Source organism: Nyctereutes procyonoides, unplaced genomic scaffold (genome assembly GCF_905146905.1).
Source record: "Nyctereutes procyonoides isolate TBG_1078 unplaced genomic scaffold, NYPRO_anot_genome, whole genome shotgun sequence".
NCBI classification, from domain to species: Eukaryota; Metazoa; Chordata; class Mammalia; order Carnivora; family Canidae; genus Nyctereutes; species Nyctereutes procyonoides.
The window spans coordinates 65166835-65189085 of record NW_026575046.1 but is presented as its reverse complement, the minus strand read 5'-3'; the positions used below and the strand labels follow the sequence as shown (position 1 = coordinate 65189085).

Genomic DNA, 22251 nt, shown 5'->3' with positions numbered 1-22251 from the left:
GAGGAAGCAGGGACGGTGGTGGTGGTGGGGTTACCAGGGACCCCAGGATTCCAGCCTGAGCCCCTCACCCTGTGCCTGGAGTCAGCCTTGGAACCTCCCTGGGGACCTACGTGGCCATCAGTAGGAACGGGTGTTTGTACCCCGCCACCTCAGCCCCCTTGCTCAATGCAGACCCACCAAGGCCAATCACATAATAAACATATATTTATAGATGTACAATTTTAGAATTCTAATTCAAGAAATACAGCTTCTCGGGGGATCCTTTAGGATCTATGTTCTTATTGCACATGGGTCAGCCCACCTAGGGACATCTACCAAGACCAGATGGTAGGGATGGTGGGGGCAGAGCACCAGAGCCACCACGGGTGGGGCGCTCTCGCCCACGTCCAGCTCTTCTCATCTCTCTGGCCCGGGGTGGCTGCTGCATCACAGGGTAGGATCGCGTTCAAAGATCACATCTGACATTTCTTTACCAAGCTTCCTTTCCCAGCAAGAATCTTATTCTTTGGGGGTGCGGGGGGGAGATTATAAAAAAAAGAAAAAAAAAAGAGCCAAGAGATACTCTGGGAGGATGGTTATCACCTCCTGGCTGGCAGCTTGGGGAAGTAAGGCTTTGGAAGATGGCAGGCTCAGTGACACCCGCTGCCAGAGGAAAATTTGGGAGAAACGGTAATTCCAAAAGGCCCAGTAGAAACTGTGGGAATAAATAAAACTTCCCTCCCTTCCCCTGGCAGCAACTGCTGTTGTGAGAAAAATCCTCACTTCCAGGTGAGTGTAAGAAAACCCTTCGCAAGGTGTAGCCTTTGTCCAAAGTGCAACAGAAGGCCGGGTGGCATCATGTTCATGGAGGGCGGAGACAGAGGTGCCCACGGGCCTCGACTTTCTTTGGGAGGCGGCTGCTGCCCCAGGGTCTTGGGCACCACCCGGCTGGCTCTTGGAGGAAGAACCGTCTGGAGTCCTTGGTGCCTGACTTGGGAAAAACCAGTGGCAACAACGCGGAGCTGTGCCCTGTGGCATCTATAAGGCAAAACCCACTTTGGGACTGAGGGGGGGCAGGTGGCTGGGCAGCACTCAGGCCCCCTCCCTAACCTTGTCCTCTGTGGCGGGGTGCGCAGAAGGCTCCTGGGCTCCGGGACCCAGAGCCCACCTGAGCTGACCAGGGCTGCGGTGGGTGGTCTCACGCCGTGGGCAACCCGGGGCCTCTACCACGACTGGATACTGACGGGGGGCCTGGCCCTAGGGGCACTTTCTCCCCTGAAAGTCGGCTCCCCTCCAGCTTCGTCAGAAACCTGGCACCTCTGAGTTCCCTACAGACTTAGGCTATCATGATTACCGCCGCCATCAAAAGCAGGCTGGGGTTAGGGGAACGTTGAAAGCTACGACCCGACTTCCCTTCGGGCTGTCTGCTATGGCCAACGTCTAGCCTTTGAGGGACCAAGTTACCTTCCTCAGACAGGCCTCGTTTTCTAGAACAGGGAAGAAATCATCTAAACAACTTAACCAAATCCCTGCAGAGTTTAAAAAGTAGACTATATATATATATCTTTATATATGCTATTTACATATAAATAGATATATATATATACACGTATCCATGCTCTATAAATTACATTCTATGGAGAGTTCTCGTTCCTCCTCCTCCCATCCTCGGCCAACGCCTCTGACGGGCTTCCGTGGAGAGGTGACTGGTGGTGGCTCCGGCGGGCGGGGAGGAAGGCAGTTGGGCGCCCCCTCCCCCAGCCCTTTCCACAGACGTAGCTCCAAGTTTCACATTCTACTTCCGTTGCCATGGTTTCCGTATCCTAGGAGAGAGCCGAGTGGAGGCTGCCTCGGCCAGCCCGGCCAGCCCTGAGGAAGGGAAGCAGCCCCGGCAGGTTTTCCTGTCCTAAGAGCTCTCGGCATTTACCGGGTGAGAGAGAGGGCAGCGGTGCAGCGTTCGGCCTCCAATTCCATTTTAATTTTTTTTTTCTTTTTATGTCTTTCCTTAAATATACAGTCCATCACCTTGGCTCAGTGCATGTCACCAAAAATTCTCCAGGGATTTCATGGTCTGGGGAGGAGAGTGAACAGTTAGCTGGGCAGTCGCGGCCCCGGGCCTCTAGCTCAGCCTACGCAACCCGGCCTCCCGGCTGCGTCCTGCCCGCCCCAGCCCCAGCCTGTCTCCCTCCTGCACTGCGTCGCCCTGGGGGCGCTGGCGGGCGGACCCTGGCCGAGGGGGCCACAGGCACAGGATGGATGGGCAGGTACCGACAGGAGAACTTGACCGGCTCTGCCTACGCGCCCGGGGCGGCCCAGTCTCTCCCGGCCGGCACGTGCTGAGAGCGGAGCTGCGACCCACATGCAGGGGTAGAGGCGGCGGGAGCCTGCTACCAGCGACCTGCACACCACCACCCCCTCCCCATACTAAAAGCTCTGTGTTCAACCCTAAACTCATGACATCCGTTCTCTTCCTTGGACCACAGGTGCGATGCCCGGGCTTCCAGGCTGCCAGGTGCACTGGCACTTGACAGAGTCCCTGATTCCAGCAGAGGGCAAGTGGTCAGGGGACACCGCCTCTCCTGCTCCCAGGCCGCTGGCTCCCTCCCCGACCCACTGTGGGGCTGCCCTTCCAACCTTGTTCCATTTCCTCCTGCCTAGAAGGGCCGAGAAGAGGACGGGACCTTGGCCCCCCTATTCTCACTTCCTGATGTCCGGTGGGGAGTGTGTGTGGGGGGGCTATCTTGGGACCAGTAATCCTTGGTGGCCTCAACAGCAGAGCACAGACACCAGTCTGTTGTACCTGGGGAAGGGCCGTGGTGACTTGGTGGCTGGATGAGACCAGGGAAGCACGCATGGCCCTCAGCAGTGGCCTTGAGTTGCCCCTTCTGCCTGGTTCTTGGGCACCCCACATTCCCAGGGCCAGGGGCTTGGAGGTGGCGTAGACAGTAGCACTGGAGGCCCGAAACAGACCTTGGTTTCTGAGCGCACCCTAGAGCTGCCCCAGCTCTGCAGGCTGGAGGTCAGGCTGGGGACAAGCAGTCTGTGCCGTCATCAACAGGCTGTTTCCCTCTCTCCCTCCCACCCTTCTCTGCCTTATGACCAGGGCCGGAGCTGCCAGGAGTTGCAGGGCAGAGGAGGCCCTGGCTCATACTTGGACCTCGGTGGCGTGGCCGGCCCAGGACTATCCATGCAGGGAGGCCTGCACCTCTGACAGTCGGCTACAGCTCGGGGTGCCCATCCGCTGTGCTTTGTGGTACATATCTGTGTCACCGAAGTAGCGGGCCCGGTACAGCAAGCCTTCCTCTGCAAAGCAATGGGGCAGAGTTAGGGTGCGCCTGGTATCTCCCACAGGCCACTGGAGCACCTGCCAGCCCGTGGGCGTGGGAGAAAGCCTGTCACAGGCCCTGGAGCTGGGGCAGAGCTGGCCTCCCTTCAGGAAAGACCCTGGACAGCAAAGTTTATGGTCCCAACTTGTGAGAGGGCAAGACCCTGCCATCCTGGCTCAACCGCCCTAGGGTCCCACAGATAGAGCTGGACGCCTGATCCCTAGGTGGCCAGGACACGTGCTCCAATCTGTCTCGACATACTCACCTCTGGCAGCCAGACTCAGGCTGATAGCAGTGATTCACGGGAACCTGGAGGAAACCTCCAGGTGGCCCCTGGCTCCCAGCCCCAGGGAAGCAGGGTGGGGTCCCTCTTCTGACTGGGAGGTGGCTGGTACACAGCAGCGCCAGGCGCTGGGCCCCACAAATCCCCGTGAGCAGGGCTCTCTCCTCCTGCTCTCAGGCTCTGTCCCGCGACACCCACACACTCACTTTGCTGCTTCTCCTTCCAGCAGTTGTTTCGGAGGTTGGCGATATAATCGTCTTCCACGTTCCGTTCAACTGTTTTGAGGCTGGAGCCTGTGTACTCCTTAGAGAAGCTGTCTGCCACGTAGTAGACGACATTCAGGTGGTCAGTGATCCGCCTGTGGACGTGGCCCACTGACCTGGCCGGAAACACATCAGGCACAAAGTGGGCACAGGTCCCCAGGTGCAGGGCGGCTCTAAGAATGACAGGTCCCCCCAACGGGAGGTATAGCACAGGCCACAGGAGGACTTGCTTCCTTCGCAACTAGAGCAGGAACTTGCACAACACCCAAAATGAGGGTCTGCAGGAACTGCAGGTGCCCCCCCCCACGCCAGGTGGTGCAGACTACGGCCACCCCTTCCCCAGGCCATCTGCTTACCATGCTGCCTGTGGGGAGAAGCCCCTTTGTGAGAGGCCCTGGTCGGCGCAGGAGGGGAGGCTGGGCTCTGCCTCTGATCAGGGGTGTGAGCTGGGCTCTCTCTGCCTCCATGTCCGCATTCCTCCCCTAAGTCGATTGCTGCCCGGGGCCTGCCTGCCTACCCAGGAACCCCCAGTCTGGAGTTAAGAGGCTTAGGAACAACACAACAGAAGGATTCCAAGGAGTTGTGGCCTTCCAGCTCTTGGTCCCACCTTCCAGCTCCAACTACAGGCTCTGCAGGCTGTGGAAGAGCCTGGACACGCAGCAGACGGAAGGCAGTGCTGGGGGGTGGGGGGAGGAGCAGCCGCTACCTGCCCTCTGCTGCTGCCTCCAGCTGCACAGCAAAGGGCTGGCAACAGGCCAGAGAGCTCAGCGGCCAGTGTGGCTCTGGAAGCCTGACTCTGCTCCCTGCTGGCCGAGAGGAAGGCTGCCAGGCTCCCGGGAAGGGCCGGGTGGTCTGGGGAGCAGAGAGCTCCCCCCAATAGGAGCTGAGCGCCCGCTAGGGTATGCCAGGTGCTGGAAATACGTGAGGGGAGCTGATACCTTGAAAGGCGAAATAATTTGCCCTAGTTGCACACTACTGGCAGCTGAGACCATACATCCATTCAACAAATACTGTTGAGTATTTCTAACAAACCCGGTGTTGTTTAACAAAAAATTTTATTTATTTTAAAGTAATCTCTATGCCCAAAGTGGGGCTTGAACTCAAGACCCCGAGATCAAGAGTTGCATGCTCCACTGAATGAGCCAGCCAGGTGCCCTGAGCCTGGCATTTTATGTATATTATTCAATGAATTTTCACAAGCAGATAGATGCCGTTATTCCCATTGCATAGATGGGGAACTCAAGCTCAGAGAAGTTGTGTAACTTGTCCAGGATCACACAGCTGCTTAGTTAATAGTTGAGCTGGGATGCAAAGCTACCTCTGCTTTGTCTGAGTCTAGAGCCTCTATTCTCTCCATGGCCTCTAGGCCCCCAACCAGAACTTAAGAGCAGAGGTTCTTACCTCAAGGTCAGCAGATAAGGTCACCCCTCAAGGGGGTGGGGGGGTGGCCATGAAGCCTGTGAAATTATGTGCAAAATTGTGTGCATGTGCAATGTTCAAGGGAAAAGATCTGCAGTTTCCATCGCATTTTAGTGGACTGATCCTAAAAGATCAAGAACCTATGCTGAACAGGGAAAGTGTATGTTCTTGATTCCAAGTCAGATATCTGAATTGTGATTAAGGACCCATAGGATAGGAAGGAAGGCCTCTGATGGGGGCTGAGAATCCCAAGTCCCTGTCCACCCACCACCCTAGCCCCGTCCCTAGCTGCAAGTACTCACGGCCTTGGGCTCAGGCTGTACGGGGGGCTGGAGACCATGAGCTGGCTGAGAGCCGACACGAGGATCAGGATGAGGATGGGCATCAGCTGAACAAACACCCCCAGCCCGCCCTGGAGGGAAGAGCCACTGGTCACCCAAGGCCAGCGTCAGCCACAATCACCCAGCTTCCCTGGCACGAAGGAGCCCGGGGCAGCAGGAGGCAGCTGCCACACAAATAGGCCATGATGCTACTCTCTCCTCCTCCCTCCCATGGGCCCCTCAAAATACAGAAACTCCTCCACCTGCCAGTTCCTCCAGATGAAAACAAAATGGCAACTGGTATTAAATACAGGAAGAGGATGCCATGTAGGCAGGTGTTTACTGTCAGAGAATACCAAAAACATGAGCAAAAGTGGCTGCCTCCAGGAGACTGGCAGGCAGGGCTGGAAGACTGTTTTCACTATATACCAATTTAAAAATAGTCAGTTAAAAAATCGTAAATAAAAACAAATTTGTGCATTGGGTGATAATTTGTGATTTAAAAAACTCTTCTGTATGTTCAATACACATACACACACGGTTTTAAACAAACGAATAAATAAAAACCTGAGGCCACGCTGACAGAGCAGAGGAGTATCCCTCTGCCTGCCACAATTTTAAATGCTCTGAAATCGTCCACAGAATTTTAATGTTGGTCAGTTAGCTGTTCTTTAACTTGTGGCATTCAAAATGCTTTTGAAGTACTGTCTGGTTATAGGTTTTGTATATATTTTCAAAGAGTACTGGAAAGAAACAAGAAGAGTCAACCTTTGTCATCCTTTACAATTCTTTCACTTCCCATTGCTTGGAAAATGTCAGTGTGGCCTTATGGACCAGTGGACCACAAAGGCCATTCTCACACAAACCTGTCTGTAGGTGGAGAAGCTTCTGCAGGACGTTCCCTAACAGAGGCCATCAATTCCCCACTCCTTCTGGGCGGCACTGTGGAGTGTGGCTCCCTCTGGTGTCGCTCAGCTGAATGGCAAGGGGTTGCCCAATGATGGCTCCTTGGCTGAGAACTGTGGGGACACTGCCTCCCACCCCAAGAATGGCCAGCTGGGGATGTCATTCTCCTTTCAGGCCCTGCACCCTGGGTGGGGCCTGGCGCCCTCCCCTGCTTTCCCCAGTGCCTTCCTCACTCACATCACCCTGGTTCTCCCTGCGGTCCTGCCTTTGCTGGTAGGTATAGCGCATGCGGCCGTTGCTGTAGACGTGGACGTTACCTGGAGGTCAGAGGGACTGAGTCAGGGGGCGGGGCTGCCAGGGAAGGGAATGGCCGGCATCCAGTCTTCCACCATCACCCCCCGGGGGGCCTGGCTGTGGGGACGGCAGGGTACTTACTAGACGGGAAGCCACCGCCAAAGAACATGTTGAAGAGGTCCTCCGGGGAGATGTCAGCCTCAAAGCCACGGTGGAAGTCCCCATGTCCATGGCCATGTCGGGCTGCCTGGCTCTTGTCATCACCAAACTGGTCATATTGCTTCCTTTTCTCTGGGTTACTAAGTACTGCATATGCTGTGCCAATGGCTAGAAAAGAGGTGTAAGTCAGCCAAGCTTGAAGACACAGGGCATGCAGGTGGAGGCTTCGGCAGCCAAGAGCTCCCTTCCTTCAGGTACTCAAGTGGTGCTTTAGGAAGTGGGAGTCCTTGGGACCAGGGGGAGGTTTGGCTGTTGGGCCCATGTAGAGAGGGGGGCAGGCAGGAATACCTGAGGGGATCGAGGCAGTCTGGGCCGGGTGGAGGATTAACACTCAGGCTCCTGCTCTCCATCTCATGACGATGACCCACCCTTTTCTATACCCCAGGTCCTTTATGGGCTTTATCTTAGTTACTCCTCGAGCAATTGCCTAGAAGGGCCAAATCGCCAAGTTCTAGTCAAAACTTCTCCACATTCTGCCCCACAGAATGTAGTAGGGCCTGACGAGCCCTCTCCTCCCTGGTCCAGGTCTCAGCTGCTGTTCCTTGGCTTGGCTCCAGGGTCTCCCCATTAGAGCTCCCCAGGTAGGAGACCTGTGCTTCAAGGACCCAGCTCCAGGCCCTCCTCAAGCAGCTCACTCTCTCAGAGAAGTGGGTCAAAGCTGAATCTGCAACCTGCAACCCTTGAGAGTAAGGAGATCCCCCCTCCTCTGGCCATTCTGACAAGGCCCCAGGGCTAGATCTGGCCTCTCTGTGCCTGTTGTGCAGGCTGCAGGCAGAAGTCGGGGCTGGAGCAACATCAGCCATGGCCACCTTGCCTACCTAGTCCTATTCACCTTCTCTGTCTGGGGCTGGCTGACAGGCAGCAGTGGGATGACGTCTGCAGGACCAAACCTAAGCAGCCTGCTATGGAGTAACTTGGGGGGGCCTGGGGATACAGCACCCCAGGTCGTAGGGGTCAGCGCTGCCATCTGCTCTGTCACAGGCTCCTTTCTTGGCTGTGGTCACCACCTCATGTGAGTGTGTGTTGTGTGTGAGTGTGTGTGTGTGGTACAGGACTGGCTGTGGCTGCTGGTGACCATGAGGCCACTGACCTGAGGCTACCTGGCCCCTCAGCACAGGGAAACTGCTACCCAGATCCCAAGATGGGGGCATGCATGCGAGTCAGGAGGCCTGTTTCCGGTCTACAATTACGTGACCTTGGAGAAGCGAGTGGTCCTCTCTTGCTCAGCTCCCCTCCCGTAATTCCTGGGGGATGTGGAGGAAGGGGAGGCAGGGGTGGTCCTATGTGAGCTCTGACAGACTCTGTAGGCTGGAGGTGACTGCTAGGACTTTCTTTCTAGGCGGCTGCTCCTGAGCCCAGGGGACTTGGGTCCAAGGCCACTTCCTGGAAAAGTTGTCTGGGACCCTTATTCCTTCTCAAGGGCAAGAGATAAAAAAAAAAAAAATTCTCTGGCAGGAAACGAAGGCTGGCTCACCTTTGAAAGCCTCAGTGGCCCCGGGCGCATGGTTCTTGTCCGGGTGGAACTTGAGGGCCAGCTTGCGGTAGGCCTTCTTCAGGTCCTCGTCGGAGGCCCCTCTGCTCACCCCCAGGATCTCATAGTAATCTTTACACTGCTTGACCCTGGGGGAGGGGGTAGACGGACCAGGACCGTGAGGTGAGAGGGGGCGAGGGCCGTGCAGTGTGGGCACACAGCTCTGAGCAGGCTCAGGCGGCCAGCAGGGCACGGTTGACGGCTCCTCTAGGTGAGCTGTCAGGCCTCAGGGACGGGGGAGCCTTGGAAAGCTCCATCTGGGATGGGGAGCTGGGTAGGGCCCAGTGGAAACACCTGGAATACGTTTCGGATTTCAGAGGGGGCGGCTGCTGTGTTTCAGGCCAGGAACCACTTCCCCCTGCCAACAGCATCCTCGCCAGAGGCCACCTCAGAAGGACGGTCAATGTCCGTGCAGAGCTGGCCCACGCCCTGGAGGGCTAATTGTCTCTTGGCTCCATTCTGTGCTCCACAGCTCTGGTCTGAAAGGGTCTTTGTTAGGGGCGGGGGAGAGGCTGGAAGGGGAGCCCAAGCGCTATCTCTGATAAACAGGGCTGTGTAAAGAGGCTGGGCCTCGCCGGGCCAGCAGCAGAGGAAGCCAGCGGCGGAGTCAGCATTTCCAGCCTCTGCTGTGGGTTGTCTTGGCGGGAGGGGCCCACACAGGCCCGATTCCCACACTGCATTCCCGGGCCTGGTGAGCCTGCCCGGCTGGACCTCCTCCATCCTCAGGACTCTCCCAGGGCCCATCCAGACTACAGGCAGAGTGAGTGGGGGACAGGCTGCAGGAAGCCTTCTCTGGATCTGAAAACTTCCCAACAGCACCAGGCTCCAGCCCCTCTACCTTTTCACTGCTGCTACTTGCTCTGCGGTGTAGCCTTTGGTGCTCTCTCCTCCTCCAGCTTCTCCGTTGGCCGAGGGGGTGTCGGTCCCACCAGCTTTCCTGTGGGTTGTGTCTGTGGGTGAGGGATGGTCACTGGCAGACTGTGGCTTCTGGTTGAGGGACTCGATCAGGGCTGTGCAAGGCAAGCAAAGCACTCAGGGCTCCTGCTCCAACAAGGCCACGGGCCATAGCCGAGGGGGCCGCCTGGTCCTGGGAGAGGCCAGGACTCCCCCACCCCACCCCCGCATCCCACCTGCCTCTTCTCCCAGCAAAGCCACTAGCTCCCTCCCTGACTTGGACCTGGGCCAGAGTGGGGAAGTGGGGTGCCAGTGGGATAGTTGCCTGCTCCACATGTCTTAGGAGTTGTCAGGGTATGGGTTAGTTTAAATCTTTTTTTTCTTTTTAGGATTTTATTTATTTGAGAGAACTCAGAAGGAGAATGAAAAGCAGACTCCCCACCAATGCAGGGCTCGATCCACATTCAGTTTCTGGGCCAGGTGCTCACCCTGGGTTTCATTTCGTCCTCATACACCCCATCACCCATTACTGAGGTTCAGACAGATTTTTTTTTTTTATCAGCCAGGGCTGTACTGCTAGGAAGTGAGTGAGCTGAGATCTGAACCCAGGTCTTTCTAAATTGAACTCCTCTATTTGGGACGACTGTGCTGGTAGGGGCTCCCCATGCCAGATGCCCGGATCCCCACACAGGACCCTGGGGTCATGACCTAAGCCGAAGGTAGACATTTAATCAACTGAGCCACCCAGGCACCCCTAAGGTTTTATTTCAAAATAATCTGTACATCTAATGTAGGGCTCGAACTTACAACCCCTAGATCAAGAGTTGCACACTCTACCAACTTAGCCAGTCATGCGCCCCTGGATATGGGTTACTTTAAAACTCTGCATAAAAACATACTATCAATCCTTCAGGTTTTAAAAATCCCAGAGTTGGGAACACCTGGGTGGCTCAGTGGTTGAGCGTCTACCTTCGGCTCAGGGTGTGATCCCAGGCTCCAGGATCGAGTCCCACATCAGGCTCCCTGCATGGAGCCTGCTTCTCCCTCTGCCTGTGTCTCTGCCTCTCTCTCTGTGTCTCTCTGAGTAAATAAATAAATCTTATAATAAAATAAAATAAAAATCCCAGAGTAGTGTGTTTAACAGCCTTTGTTAAGTGTTGAGATGGCCAAAGCACTCTGCCCATCTCAGTGGGGACCCCACTTAGCAGGACCATGTGTTTCAGCTGGGATTGGCAGGAAAGGCCTCCTGGCAGTTTTCACTTAGCTGTGAAGGGGAATGGAGGCAATGCGTCTGCCCCAGGGAGCGGGAGATGGTAGGAGACTCAGGATAAAGATCTTTTCCATTACTTGCTCTTCTTTACATTTTTCAAGTGGCTGCCCACGTCAAACACCCTACTTTAATGTTCAGAGTCTACACAGGACATTGGCTGTTACCCTCAGATAGCGTCCCAGTTACTCAAACCTAAGCCTGTGGTTCCTGCCAATCAGGAAGAGCGCAAATCTCTGGCAAAGGTTCCCTGTGTCCATTTATTCCAGGCACAAAACCAGTTCTGGAAACCCTAGGTGTGCCTGGGGTACGGTGCCCTGGGAAGCCAGGCACCTGGACTACAGCAAGAACCCTGGACACTGTACTGAGGGAGGACAGCAGTGCCCCTGGCTGGTCCCTGGTTTCTTTCCAACACGCCAGGAGCCTGCTGGGCTCAAGGCCCTGGGTGGGTGGTGGACACCCTCTAAAGCAACATACCTGGGGCTCACACAGCAGGCCAGGAGCAGGGCTTGCTGGGAGCAGAACACGGAGACTCAAGTGGCACTGTGCCCTGAGCCACTGCTGTCCTAGGTGCAGCAAGTTCACGGGATCTCACTGGGAAAGGAGCGGACAATCAAGCTTGCCTTGCGTGAGGGAGGCAGAGGCCTCTGTAGCAAACCCGAAGAGTACAGGCTGGGAGGAGTGATCATAATGGGTGCTCTGCTCACCATAGTTAGGCAGGCCTGGACACAGTGCTCCGTGTGTACTAGTTCATTTAATCCAGACAGTGGCCTGAGAGGGAGGTTTTACTACCACCATCCCCACGGTAAAAAAAGGGCTGGATGTTTGATCTGCTGGCGCAGGGCTGCACAAGCTGGGCAGGCAGGACGTAATGCCTGGATGTCCATTATGCTATCCCGGACTGCCTAAGTCTGGCATCTGGCATGGGGGACCCCTTCCAGCGGCGTCATTCCAAATAGAGAAGAGGAGTTCAATTTAGAAAGACCTGGGTTCAAATCTCAGCTCACTCACTTCCTAGCAGTTCAGCCCTGGCCGATAAAAAATATAAAATCTGTCTGAACCTCAGTAATGGGTGATGGGGTGTATGAGGATGAAACGAGACCCACAGGTGAGTACCTGGCACAGACACAGAGTGAAAGTGCAAAATGAGTAGCTACTGATATTAGGACACACGCTGATGAACTGGCTGATGGGGAGGTGACCCGAGCAGGTGGGGCTAGGGGGCTCCAGGGCTTGCGAAGGCTAAGGGTCAGCCCTCAGCAGGCTCTGGACCCAAATGTCACCATGAGATTTCAGGCTGTCCCAGATGCCAGGCTCATGCCAGGCACTGAGGGAATGGTCAAAGAAGAAAACAAAAGATGAAGAGATGTTGATAAAGATGGGACAGAGGGAAGAGCTGGTTTGCTGGGTTTGGGAGCCTTTTATTTGATTGATTGATTTTCTTATTTTAAAGATTTTATTTGGGGCAGCTCGGGGGGGCTCAGTGGTTTAGCTCCGCCTTCAGCCCAGGGCCTGATCCTGGAGTCCTGGGATCGAGTCCCTCATCAGGCTCCCTGCATGGAGCCTGCTTCTCCCTCTGCCTGTGTCTCTGCCTCTCTCTCTCTCTCTCTGCCTCTCATTAACAAATAAATAAAATCTTAAAAATAAATAAATAAAGATTGTATTTATTTATTTATTTATTTGACAGAGAAAGAGAGCAAGAGCACAAGTAGGGGCAGTAGCAGAGGGAGAGGGAGAAGCAGGCTTCCCACTGAACAGGGAGCCTGACTTGGGGCTCCATCCCAGGACCCCAGGATCATGACCTGAGCCGAAGGCAGACACTTCATTGACTGAGCCCTCCAGACGCCCTTTGGTGGGCTTTTAGAGGACTAGTTTATTTCAGTTTCTCTGGAAGCCTCAGTGGTCCAGGCTGAGCTGGACCCTTATACCCTAAGGACCATCCATTCAACTGCTACAGATACACTGGAGCATCAGCCAGGAGATTAGAGGGACTCGCTCTAGTACTTCTCATGGAACATTCTGGAAGCTTCAGGGTAGTTACATGGAGTCAGCCACTCTAATTTCCTTACACTGCAGAACGGGAACCCAAAGGGGAATGAATGTGGTCTGGGTCATGCAGAAGGTTTCTGCTTGAGTTGGCAAATCAAGATTTCTGGTTGCTGTCAAGTAGGTCTGTCTCATGGCCTGGACACCCCTCTGCCAGACCTGTGGGACGTGACTGTCTCATCCTGACTCACTGTTACGTCCCTTATGGCAAGTGGCTGGCAGGCAAATGTCACAAAAGAGTATGACACAGAACAGCTTAACTGGACTCTGGAGCGAGACAGACAAGGCTGGGTTCAAATCCTGCCCCTGCCCCCTTGCAGTAACGCTGGCAGACATCTAAAAAGACAGGAACTTGGTGGAAGAAATGAGAGCTGCAGTGGGGGAGGTGGCAGCTGAAGCAGAGACGAGACCATCTCTAAGGCCAGAGCCACCAGCGGTGGCCCCTCCTCAAACCCAGACTGGAGGGTGAGAGTGCCCGGGGTCAGAGCTGGCCCGGCCGCTTGCTAGCAAGGTCGTCTTGGACAAGCTGATTTAGCGTCTTCACGTACAACTGTATCTCCCTCCAGAGCGCTGAAGGAGTAAGTAAGCAAATGCATATAAAGGACTTAGCCCAACACTCAGCAAACGTTAAGCGTTACCTGTTCCTGTTCGTTTCCAGGCCCTCTCTATGTACCTGTGGTGCTCTAAGGGAGTCGGGAAAGGAAGGCCCGCGGAGGGCAAGAGCCTCGGAGCAGAGATGGACAGTCAGGCTCCTTTGCCAATTAGCCACGTATGGAACTCGTCAGTGAAGGCATGACCCATGCCCTCACGGGGTGGCTTTGAGGCGTAAATAAGATTCGGTGAATGGGACGGCTGAGTGCACAGTGTGCTCAGGAAGGCTGACGGACTGGACGACCCGCACGGACAGCCTGCCACCTCTCACTCCAACACCCTGAAAGCAGGATCCCCTGGCAACCAAACGTCCCTCCCCGACACACTGGCCTGTCCAGCTCGGGCCTTCCTGACGTCACCAGGACCCTGAGACAGCCTGAGCTGCAAGAACACCCAGGCTGACCCTCTCTCTGTGGGCTGGGGAAACTGAGGATGTTCTCATCGGCCCCCTGAAAACCCTGGTGTTTTCCACCACTGTTGCTGAGCCTCAGGCAAAAGCAAAGCGCAGTGGGCTGCCAGGTGCTGGGCAGAAACTCCCAGACAGGGACGGACTGGCCCCACTAGCCCTGCCCTAGGACTTCCCCGCTTAGGCCCTGCTCCTACCCGACAGTGTAAGGGTCCGGCCCTCGGTCCCACCTCCTGCGGGAAAGTCTGAAATCCCCTCATGGCCTTTTCACTGTGAAGTCCCTCTCACCCTGACCTTTCCTGTCTGTCCCTCCACTTCACCTAGACCCATCTGCCTGTGCTCTCCATCCTGCCCTCTCATTTTTTGACTTGCCCGTCTCCCATGAGGCCTGACCGTGCTGCTCACCACCTCCCTGACACCCTCTCCATGGCCACCTGGCTGCTGCCCTCTCCTGGGATCGCGGCTTCTTGCTGTTGCTTCCGTCTCACGGGTTGCTTGCTGCCCGGGGCTCTGCCTGTTGGCTAAGGACAGATGCCGCCCGGGGCAGTGCCTGCAGCAACCTCCTCCGCGGTTCTGCACCTTCCCACGGTGACCCCAGCCAGCGCCCTCAAACCCACGATCCCAGACTTTCAGCTGGAACCTGGTTCTCTCCTGAGCTCCGGGCTGACAGCTCCTTCGGACACCCACGGCACCTCACGCTCTCCCCATCTCTTCCCGGTCACCATCCTCAACTCTGCTTTCTCCCTGGTCACATTGGGCTGGGGGGCTGTGTCCCCATTTCTCCTCAGCACACGTCTCTTACACAAGGTGTGGTGCCTCCTCTCCGATGACCTGACCCTCACCTGGAATGCCTTATCTCCTGACCTACTCGCTGACTCCAGTCTCTCTTCCCTCTCATTAACCCTTCACGCTGTGCTCTTTTGAGAACAGCACCCTTATCTTATTCCTGCTATCAACATCTTCAATGGTCTTTTCACCATTTTCACTTTATTCACAGAATAAAGTGAATATCCTGGTCCGGCAGGAAGGGATTTCCACGATCTGGCCCCAGCCTACTTTCCAGCCTCAATCCTCTCTATACTCACATTCCACCGCCACAGCTGCCAAATCTTGCCACACCCCATCCTCTCCCCCAAACCTCCCATCCCCAGTCTGTCCTTCTCCAAGTCTGCTCCCTGCCTCCAAAGTGCAGTTCAAATGCTGCTTCCGTCTCCCTCCCTGAAGCTCTCCCTCACTGCGATCTACCCCGGTTTTTCAGTCCCTGCTAGGGCACTCACTAGACTGCTGGTAGTTCAGAGTTCAGAGCTGCATCCCCAGCACTCTGCTCCAGCGGCAGACCATGAACCCATGGAGGGCAGGTGCTGGATCTCTCACGTCCATCCTTCATTCCCCCGGCATCTAACAGCGTGCTGAATTTTTCTTTGGCCGTGGTATTATTTTTTGCTATAACTCTGTCTCCTTCGCTAGACTGTAAGCTCCTTGAAGTGAAGGATCAAGTCTTACCAATCCTGCACACCACTTAGCACCAAGCAGAGGACTTTGCAAATAAAACAAACAAAAACGTCTGTTGCATTGAATGAGCACCTGGAATGAGCTCAAACCTCAAACGGCAAGTGTAAATAACTACCTAACATATATATACATACATATGTATGTGTGTGTGTGTGTATATATATATTTTCCCCCCCAAACCAAGATTTCTCTATCGCAGGCCTACATTAACCCCAGGTCCTTGTCAGCTCAGTACAGGGCTGCAGATGGTACAAGGTGAAGGTTACAGAGAGGCATGAGGCATATAGTCTCTCCAGAATAGTGGGAATACGACAGTTATACAGGTGGCTACTTGGCCTGAGCAAATTCCATTTCTTAAGCCCCAGGAAGGACACTAGTCCAAGCCCCCAAACTGGCCCAGGAGGCTGCTGACAGGAAGACCTCCGCAGACCATGCAGTTGCCATCCTTTCTTGGCTGCCGGCTCCTGAAACCCCAGAAGCATCAGAATCAGACAGGATTCTGAGATTGGTAGGGCCCCCACCCCATCATTCTCCTCTCACAGGGTGTGGTTTATTTCATAGGGAAGCTCCTTGAGCGGGTCACCTCAAGAATCCTGGCAAATACAGACTGAAATCCTTCCAAGAGAAGGCAAATAGGCCAAAGATCAACCTGTAGTCAGGAGGGAGGAAAACTTGAGCGTTCCAGGTGGCCTCTTCTGCCAGTGTTCCCCCTTCTCTCTCTCTTTTTAAGATTTTACTTATTTATGAGAAACAGAGAGAGAGAGAGGGGCAGAGACACGGGCAGAGGGAGAAGCAGGCTCCATACAGGGAGACCGATGCGGAACTCGATTCCAGGACCCCAGGATCACTTGGGGCAGGCGCTAAACTGCTGAGTCACACAGGGATCCCCACGTTCCCCTTTCTCAATCCCACATATGGGCAAGGGAGGTTAGGAGGCTGACGGCTCCTTCATTTCATTCTTCTACTAAACGTTTATAGAGCCACAGAACTTTCTAATTTCTAGCTGTGTAATCCTGGGCAAGTCCCTTGCCTCTGAAATATTTCCTCATCTATAGAACAAAGATAACGATCTTTGCTCTGCCTCCCTGGTAGGGCAGGCTCAAGTGAGTAGACGCATTTGAAAGACCTTTCCTTTTTTTTTTTTTTTTTTTTTTTTAAGATTTAAAATTTTTTTAAAAAGTAATCTCTACACCAACTGTGGGGCTTGAATTTACAACCCGGAGGTCAAGAGTGGCATGCAGTAGGGACTGGTCCAGCCAGGTGCCCCTCCAAGGAGCTTTCTAAACTGAGAGGCCCTATGGTATGATTGTTACATTAGCTGCTCCAACCCTCTAATTTTCCAGATAAGGAAACCCAAGCTCGGGATCCCTGGGTGGCGCAGTGGTTTGGCGCCTGCCTTTGGCCCAGGGCGCGATCCTGGAGACCCGGGATCGAATCCCACGTGGGGCTCCCGGTGCATGGAGCCTGCTTCTCCCTCTGCCTGTGTCTCTGCCTCTCTCTCTCTCTCACTGTGTGCCTATCACAAATAAATAAAAATTCAAAAAAATATTAAAAAAAAAAAAAAGGAAACCCAAGCTCAGGAAGATCACATGGTAGCAGTCAGAATAAGAACCCAGGTCTTCTGACCTCAGGTCTTACTACACGCTATCTTGCTGGTATGAACCCTGTGTTTTTTTTAAGATTTTATTTATTTATTAATGAGAGAGACAGAGAGAGAGAGAGAGAGAGAGAGAGAGAGAGAGAGAGAGAGAGAGAGACAGGCAGAGGGAGAAGCAGGCTCCATGCGGGGAGCCTGACGTGGGACTCGATCCCCGATCTCCAGGTTCAGGCCCTGGGCTGAAGGCGGTGCTAAACCGCTGAGCCACCCGGGCTGCCCATAATGGACTCTTTTTTAAAAAAAGATTGTATTTATTTGAGAGACTGAAAGAGAGCGCAGGAGCGGGGAGGGGCCGAGGCGGAGGGAGAAGCAGGCTCCCCGCCGAGCGCGGCTCGATCCCAGGACCCCGGGGCCGTGACCTGGGCTGCAGGCGGCCGCTTAACCGACGGAGCCACCCGGGCGCGCCTGGGCCCCCCGTTTCTCCTCCCGGGCTTGTATTACGAAGAGCTTCCCTGAAGTCTCGGGTTAACGAAGAAGAGGGTTCCTGGGTGGCGTGAGATGCTGAGTGGTCGCGACAACCTCCCGGGTCCCTCCCAGGTGGAGGCCCCGCACCTCGCAGCAGGTGCGGAGGGTCCAGGAGGGTCCTGGAGGGGCGGCGGGGGAAGGGCAGGCTCCAGTTTCGGGGGGGGGGGTGCTCCCCGGCCCGCGCCCCGAGACATGCCAGGGAGGGACGGCAGGAGGACGCCCTCCCGGGCCGTGCGGAGGCCAGGAGCCCCCCCTCCCGCCCCAGAAGCCATTCTCTCCGCCAGAGCAGTTCTGTTTATTTTGCTAAACTGTAACATTTCCCCGGCCGCCGACCGGCCCCGGGCCGCCGAATGGCCCCTTGGGAAAAGTAGTCCGACTCGGCTTCCAGGTTAAGTTCGCCGCCCCTCGCCCGCCGGCGCCCCTCGCCCTCGGGAACTCTGAATCTCACACAGTTCCACAAACACCCCGAAACTTGAAGTCGCGGCCGCCCCTGTCATCAGGTGTCCAGCGTCCGGGAGAGGCGTGGGAATCAAAGACTACACCTCCCAGCGGCCCCCGCGCGTCTCAGGGCGCAGGCGTAGCCGCGCCTAGCTCCCCTCCCCCCTCCTCCAACTGCTCCCCTCGGTCCGTTCCCGTATTCCCCCCATCAGTTCTAATGTCCCCTCTGCCTCTCCGGCTCTTCACACTCACCGCGGACTCGCGGCGTCGGGTACAGCCGCTGCGCCTTCTCCAGGAAGCGGAGCGCCCGGTCGGGCTGGTTGCTCTGGATGGCCTTGAGGGCGATGCTAATACAGCGCTCGGCTTCATCCTTGTTGGATTCCATGGCGGAACCAGAGCGCGGAACCAGGGAGGGGGAGGCCGGGCGAGCGGAGGGCTGCGCCAGCCGCCGGCACGTCGCGGGGCAGGCGGGCGCAGGGTGATGACACAAACCCCCTCGCCCCTCCTTTTCCGAGATTTGAGCGAGAGTTGAGCGAGGGCGGAAGTGCTACCGTATGTCTCCTAAGAGGGGCGCGGCTAGGAGAGGTATTGCCGCGGGTGCGTGCCCAACCATCCTGGGTCATGCTGGGGCCCCTAAGGTGGACCATATGCTTGCGCGTTCTTGGAAGTGACTCTGTGGCCTTGAGCCGAAGGTCATTTATCGATTTCGTCCAACAGGCATTTGCCAGGCTGGGTGTGCGCAGTGGTGAACACAACGGAGCCCTGCCCTCCTAGAACTTGCGCTCTGGTTGGCGGGGCGGGAGATGGAGATGCTCAGGTGGGGACAGGTGCTGTGAAGAAAATGAAGAAGGGACTAGAGAGCGGGAGGTGCTAGTTTAAGTAGGCTGATGAGAAAAATCTCTCAAAAGAAGTTGGCATTCTAACAGAAATCTGAATCCAGGACAAAGAGCGGGTTTTCCAGATACGACTTTATTTCTTTTTCTTTTTTTTAAGATTTGATTTTCTTAGTAGAGAGAGAGAGCGCACAAGCGGGGGAGCAGGGCAGAGGGACAAGAAGGTCCCCCACCTCCACCCCCCCCCCCCCCCCCGAGCAGGGAGGCTGATGGATGGGGGCTCCTTGCCGGGGCCCCAGGATCGTCACCCGAGCCAAAGGCGGTTGCTTGGCCGACTGAGCCACCCAGGCGCCCCCCCCCCCCATGGGACCGTTTGCAGGGAGGGGTGGTCCAGGCTGGAGGAAGAGCTTGCAAAGGGCTCTAGGCTTGGGAACTTTCTCGATGAGTTACTACTGGATCCCCCCCGGAGAAGCCTGCGGGCTTACCCTGGAGAGCGGAATTGGCCACCGCTCCAGTGAAAGCCCCCCGGCCGGTTTCCGGCCCACATCGCCAGCTCAGCTGGTCAGGTCTCAGCCCCTCTCTGGGGTTTTCCCGCCGGATGTGCGAAGAGGCCCCCTGCTCTAACCCAGGTGGGGATGAAGGGTAACTCGGATGATCAGGGCGACGATGGCAGTGGTGAGCAGTCGCCGACCTCTAGATGTGGTTTTGCAGACACACGTCAGAATGAGTTTGTTCGCTGCTGGATGGGATGTGGGACTGAGGAAGAGGGCTGTCCAGCGTGATTTCAGGCTTTGGGGCTGGGCAGTGAAGGAACAAAGCCCGCCTTTACTGCAGCAAGAGAAGCTGGGGGAAGCCGGAGAGGAGTTTGGTAGAGGGGATAGGAGATGTCTGGTTTAGGGCGTGTTAGGTTTGTGATGCCTTTACTTTTTTTTTTTTTAAGATTTTATTTATTCATGAGAGACACAGAGAGAGAAAGAGAGGCAGAGACACAGGCAGAGAGAGAAGCAGGATCCATGCAGGGGGCCTGATGCAGGACTCGATCCCAGGACCCCGGGGTCACACCCTGAGTCCAAGGCAGATGCTCAACCACTGAGCCACCCAGGTGGCTCACTTAATCATTTAATTAATGATTTAATGATGAAATCACTTAATTGGGCAAGAGATTTTGGTAGTGCAGGAGACAGGGGAGACAATTACAGGAGTAGGCGGGGGTGTAGGGCATCTGGGGCACAAGTGAGGGGATGGCTTTAGATAGCTGTATGGTCGACTCCAGATTTTCAGGAGGGAAGGCAGCGTGGCTCGGTATACTGCAGGCCAGCTGGTAAAATTGGAAGTGGGAACATAAGGAAGTTCCTTTCAAATAGGTTTTATTTTCTCAGTGTAATAAGAAACAGGACATCCTTGGCTCTACAGGCTCACTCCTTGGAAGTCTCTTCACCTCCAGCTTTCCTTTCCGTTCCCACAGTTCCCTTCTTAATGCAAACACTTACAGACCGACCGCCAGCTGGCCTGCCAGAGAATAGCCTGATGGCGGCGGCATCAGCCCCTCCTTTTTTTTTTTTTTTTTAAAGATTTTATTTATTTATTCATGAGAGACCCAAAGAGAGAGACAGAGGCAGAGGCAGAGGGAGAAGCAGGCTCCATGCAGAGAGCCCGACGTGGGACTCGACCCTGGGACTCCAGGATCACACCCTGGGTGGAAGGCAGTCGCTCAACTGCTGAGCCACCTGGGCGTCCCAGCCCTTCCCTAATAAGACAGCCCTACCCTTGGAGAAAAGATCTCCGAAGATTGACCAGTCCCTAACATATGTTAATGAATAAATACTAGGACACCCTTCATCTCGCCTTTGTGAGGTTTGTTGACCTAGGACTGCCAGGCCAATCGTCCCCTCTTCTGCTGAGTATCACGAAGTCTCCTCTTTCATTTCCTGAGTATCACGGGGCCCCTCTTCTCCGGCCGACCACAGGTGCTTCACTTTGTGAAGGGGGCACTCGTGTAAAAGAAGGCCTGTAAGTTCATTGCGTTAAGGGATTGGGCTGTGATTGCCCAGCCGCTGGCTGGCGAGCCCTCTTCTTCTTTCCTGCAACACATAAAAATGACAAAATGTTACTTAAATTTAGAGTCTGTGGTCAGTAATTTGGCTCGGTTGGCAGGGTCTGGAACAGTAAGATGCTGGAGAGACAGGCTGAGTGTGTGTATGTCGTAGGGCTGCTCTGTGCCTTATTTTCTGCATTCTTCTCCTTCCTTCCTTTCTGCAGCTGAGCTGGGTCTCTGCATTGTTTCCATTCAGAAAGGCTTTGTGCTTTCAGAAGGGATTATAAACTGTGTCTGACTGCTGGTCTAACCAGCCTCCATGTTACGGCTCCCTACCTTTCTTGTAGATCTCAAACTGGGTGTATTGTTTTTCATCTGAGGCATTTTGACTCTCTATGGGTCCTTCTCAGTCCAAAGGCCAGGATGGGAGCCACACTTCTGCTCAGTTCAGGTTAAACATTATGGTCCTTGGTCTATCGATTTTGTTTAAAAATGGAACTGGTAGGCCAGCTTGAAATTACAGTTTCTCCTTGATAGTTCTTGAAATCAAGATGTCATGATTTTGATCCAAGGGAAAAATTGGAAAGGTCTCCCTTGACTAGCTGGGATCCTGGTATTTGTGGGAGGGTAAGGCTCAAAAAGAGTGGAAAAAAAAAGTTCTTAATTGCCTCCACAGATACCCAGGAGAAGTCACTGGGGAAATCAATCCCCAAATGAATCTCAGCATCTCCTCATTTTGCTTCTAGAGCTGACACCATCCTTGTATTAGATGACCAGTAGTCTCCGTATTTCCCTCCACTGGGGGCACCAAGAATTCACCGTCTGACCTTAATAAGCTTTAATCTCCTATTGTCTCCTCTCCATCTCTATAAGTCATTTCACCCCAACCCTATCTATCTGTCCTCCTAAATTATCTTTCCCGTTGGCCACACAAACTTGTTCTTCCAGGCTCAGCTTCAGCTCCATCTCTGCAAAGAGGTAGGATTAACTTAACAGGCAGATGTCTATATGGAAAGCCAGGCCCTGTGCAGAATTTGAGGGATTCAGAATGCACTATGTCTAAAGGACAGTGCCTGACCTCAGGGAACTCACAGTCCAGTAGAGGAGCTCAACAGTAAAAAGCGAGAGGACAGTGTGGCAAGTACAACAGTGGGATTGTGGGTAAGCTCCGGAGGAGGCTCAGAAGAGAGTTGCTAGTTGCGTGTGTGGGGTCTGAGATGACATCTGAGACAAGATCTGAGGCTGAGAAGGGGCCTCCTCCTTTGTGAGTCTCGCTCCCCCAAGGACACTTACCTTCACTGCCTCCCACAGCAAGATGAAGATCTTTTTTTTTTTTAATTTTTAAATATTTATTTATTTATTTATTTATTTATTTATTTATTTATTTATTTATTTATATTATTTTTTTTAAGATGAAGATCTTGCCCTCATGTCCCCCATGGCCTGAGCACAGGGCCTGATACCTAATATGGGCTCAAATTTGTGAAGAGAGTAAATGGATCTCAGA

At 54.6% G+C, this 22251-nt stretch overlaps 1 protein-coding gene across 3 annotated transcripts; it reads right to left on the bottom strand.

Moving 5' to 3' along the window:
• Positions 1-186: 186 nt before the first annotated feature.
• On the bottom strand, positions 187-18342 carry DNAJB12 (DnaJ heat shock protein family (Hsp40) member B12). Of its 3 annotated transcripts, none has more exons than XM_055325718.1 (9): positions 18129-18342; positions 9379-9550; positions 8484-8629; positions 6932-7117; positions 6734-6813; positions 5573-5682; positions 3795-3967; positions 3131-3282; positions 187-2050 (listed from the first exon to the last, which is right to left on the bottom strand). In XM_055325718.1, the coding sequence occupies exons 1-8, from the start codon at positions 18259-18261 to the stop codon at positions 3161-3163; spliced, it is 1122 nt and encodes a 373-aa protein (XP_055181693.1). In that variant the 5' UTR covers positions 18262-18342; the 3' UTR covers positions 187-2050; positions 3131-3160. The 3 variants fall into 3 exon arrangements, with proteins under 3 accessions (XP_055181693.1, XP_055181694.1, XP_055181692.1); XM_055325719.1 differs by having other exon boundaries at positions 3137-3282; XM_055325717.1 differs by having other exon boundaries at positions 3185-3282.
• Positions 18343-22251: the final 3909 nt, after the last annotated feature.

Coding starts and splice junctions, on each gene's coding strand:
- DNAJB12 (XM_055325717.1), bottom strand. CDS start 18,261: ATGGAATCCAACAAGGATGAAGCCGAGCGCTGTATTAGCATCGCCCTC. Junction 7,118..8,483: donor GGCCACTGAGGCTTTCAAAG/GTGAGCCAGCCT, acceptor CCTCTTTTCTAG/CCATTGGCACAGCATATGCA. Junction 6,814..6,931: donor TGGCGGTGGCTTCCCGTCTA/GTAAGTACCCTG, acceptor TCTGACCTCCAG/GTAACGTCCACGTCTACAGC.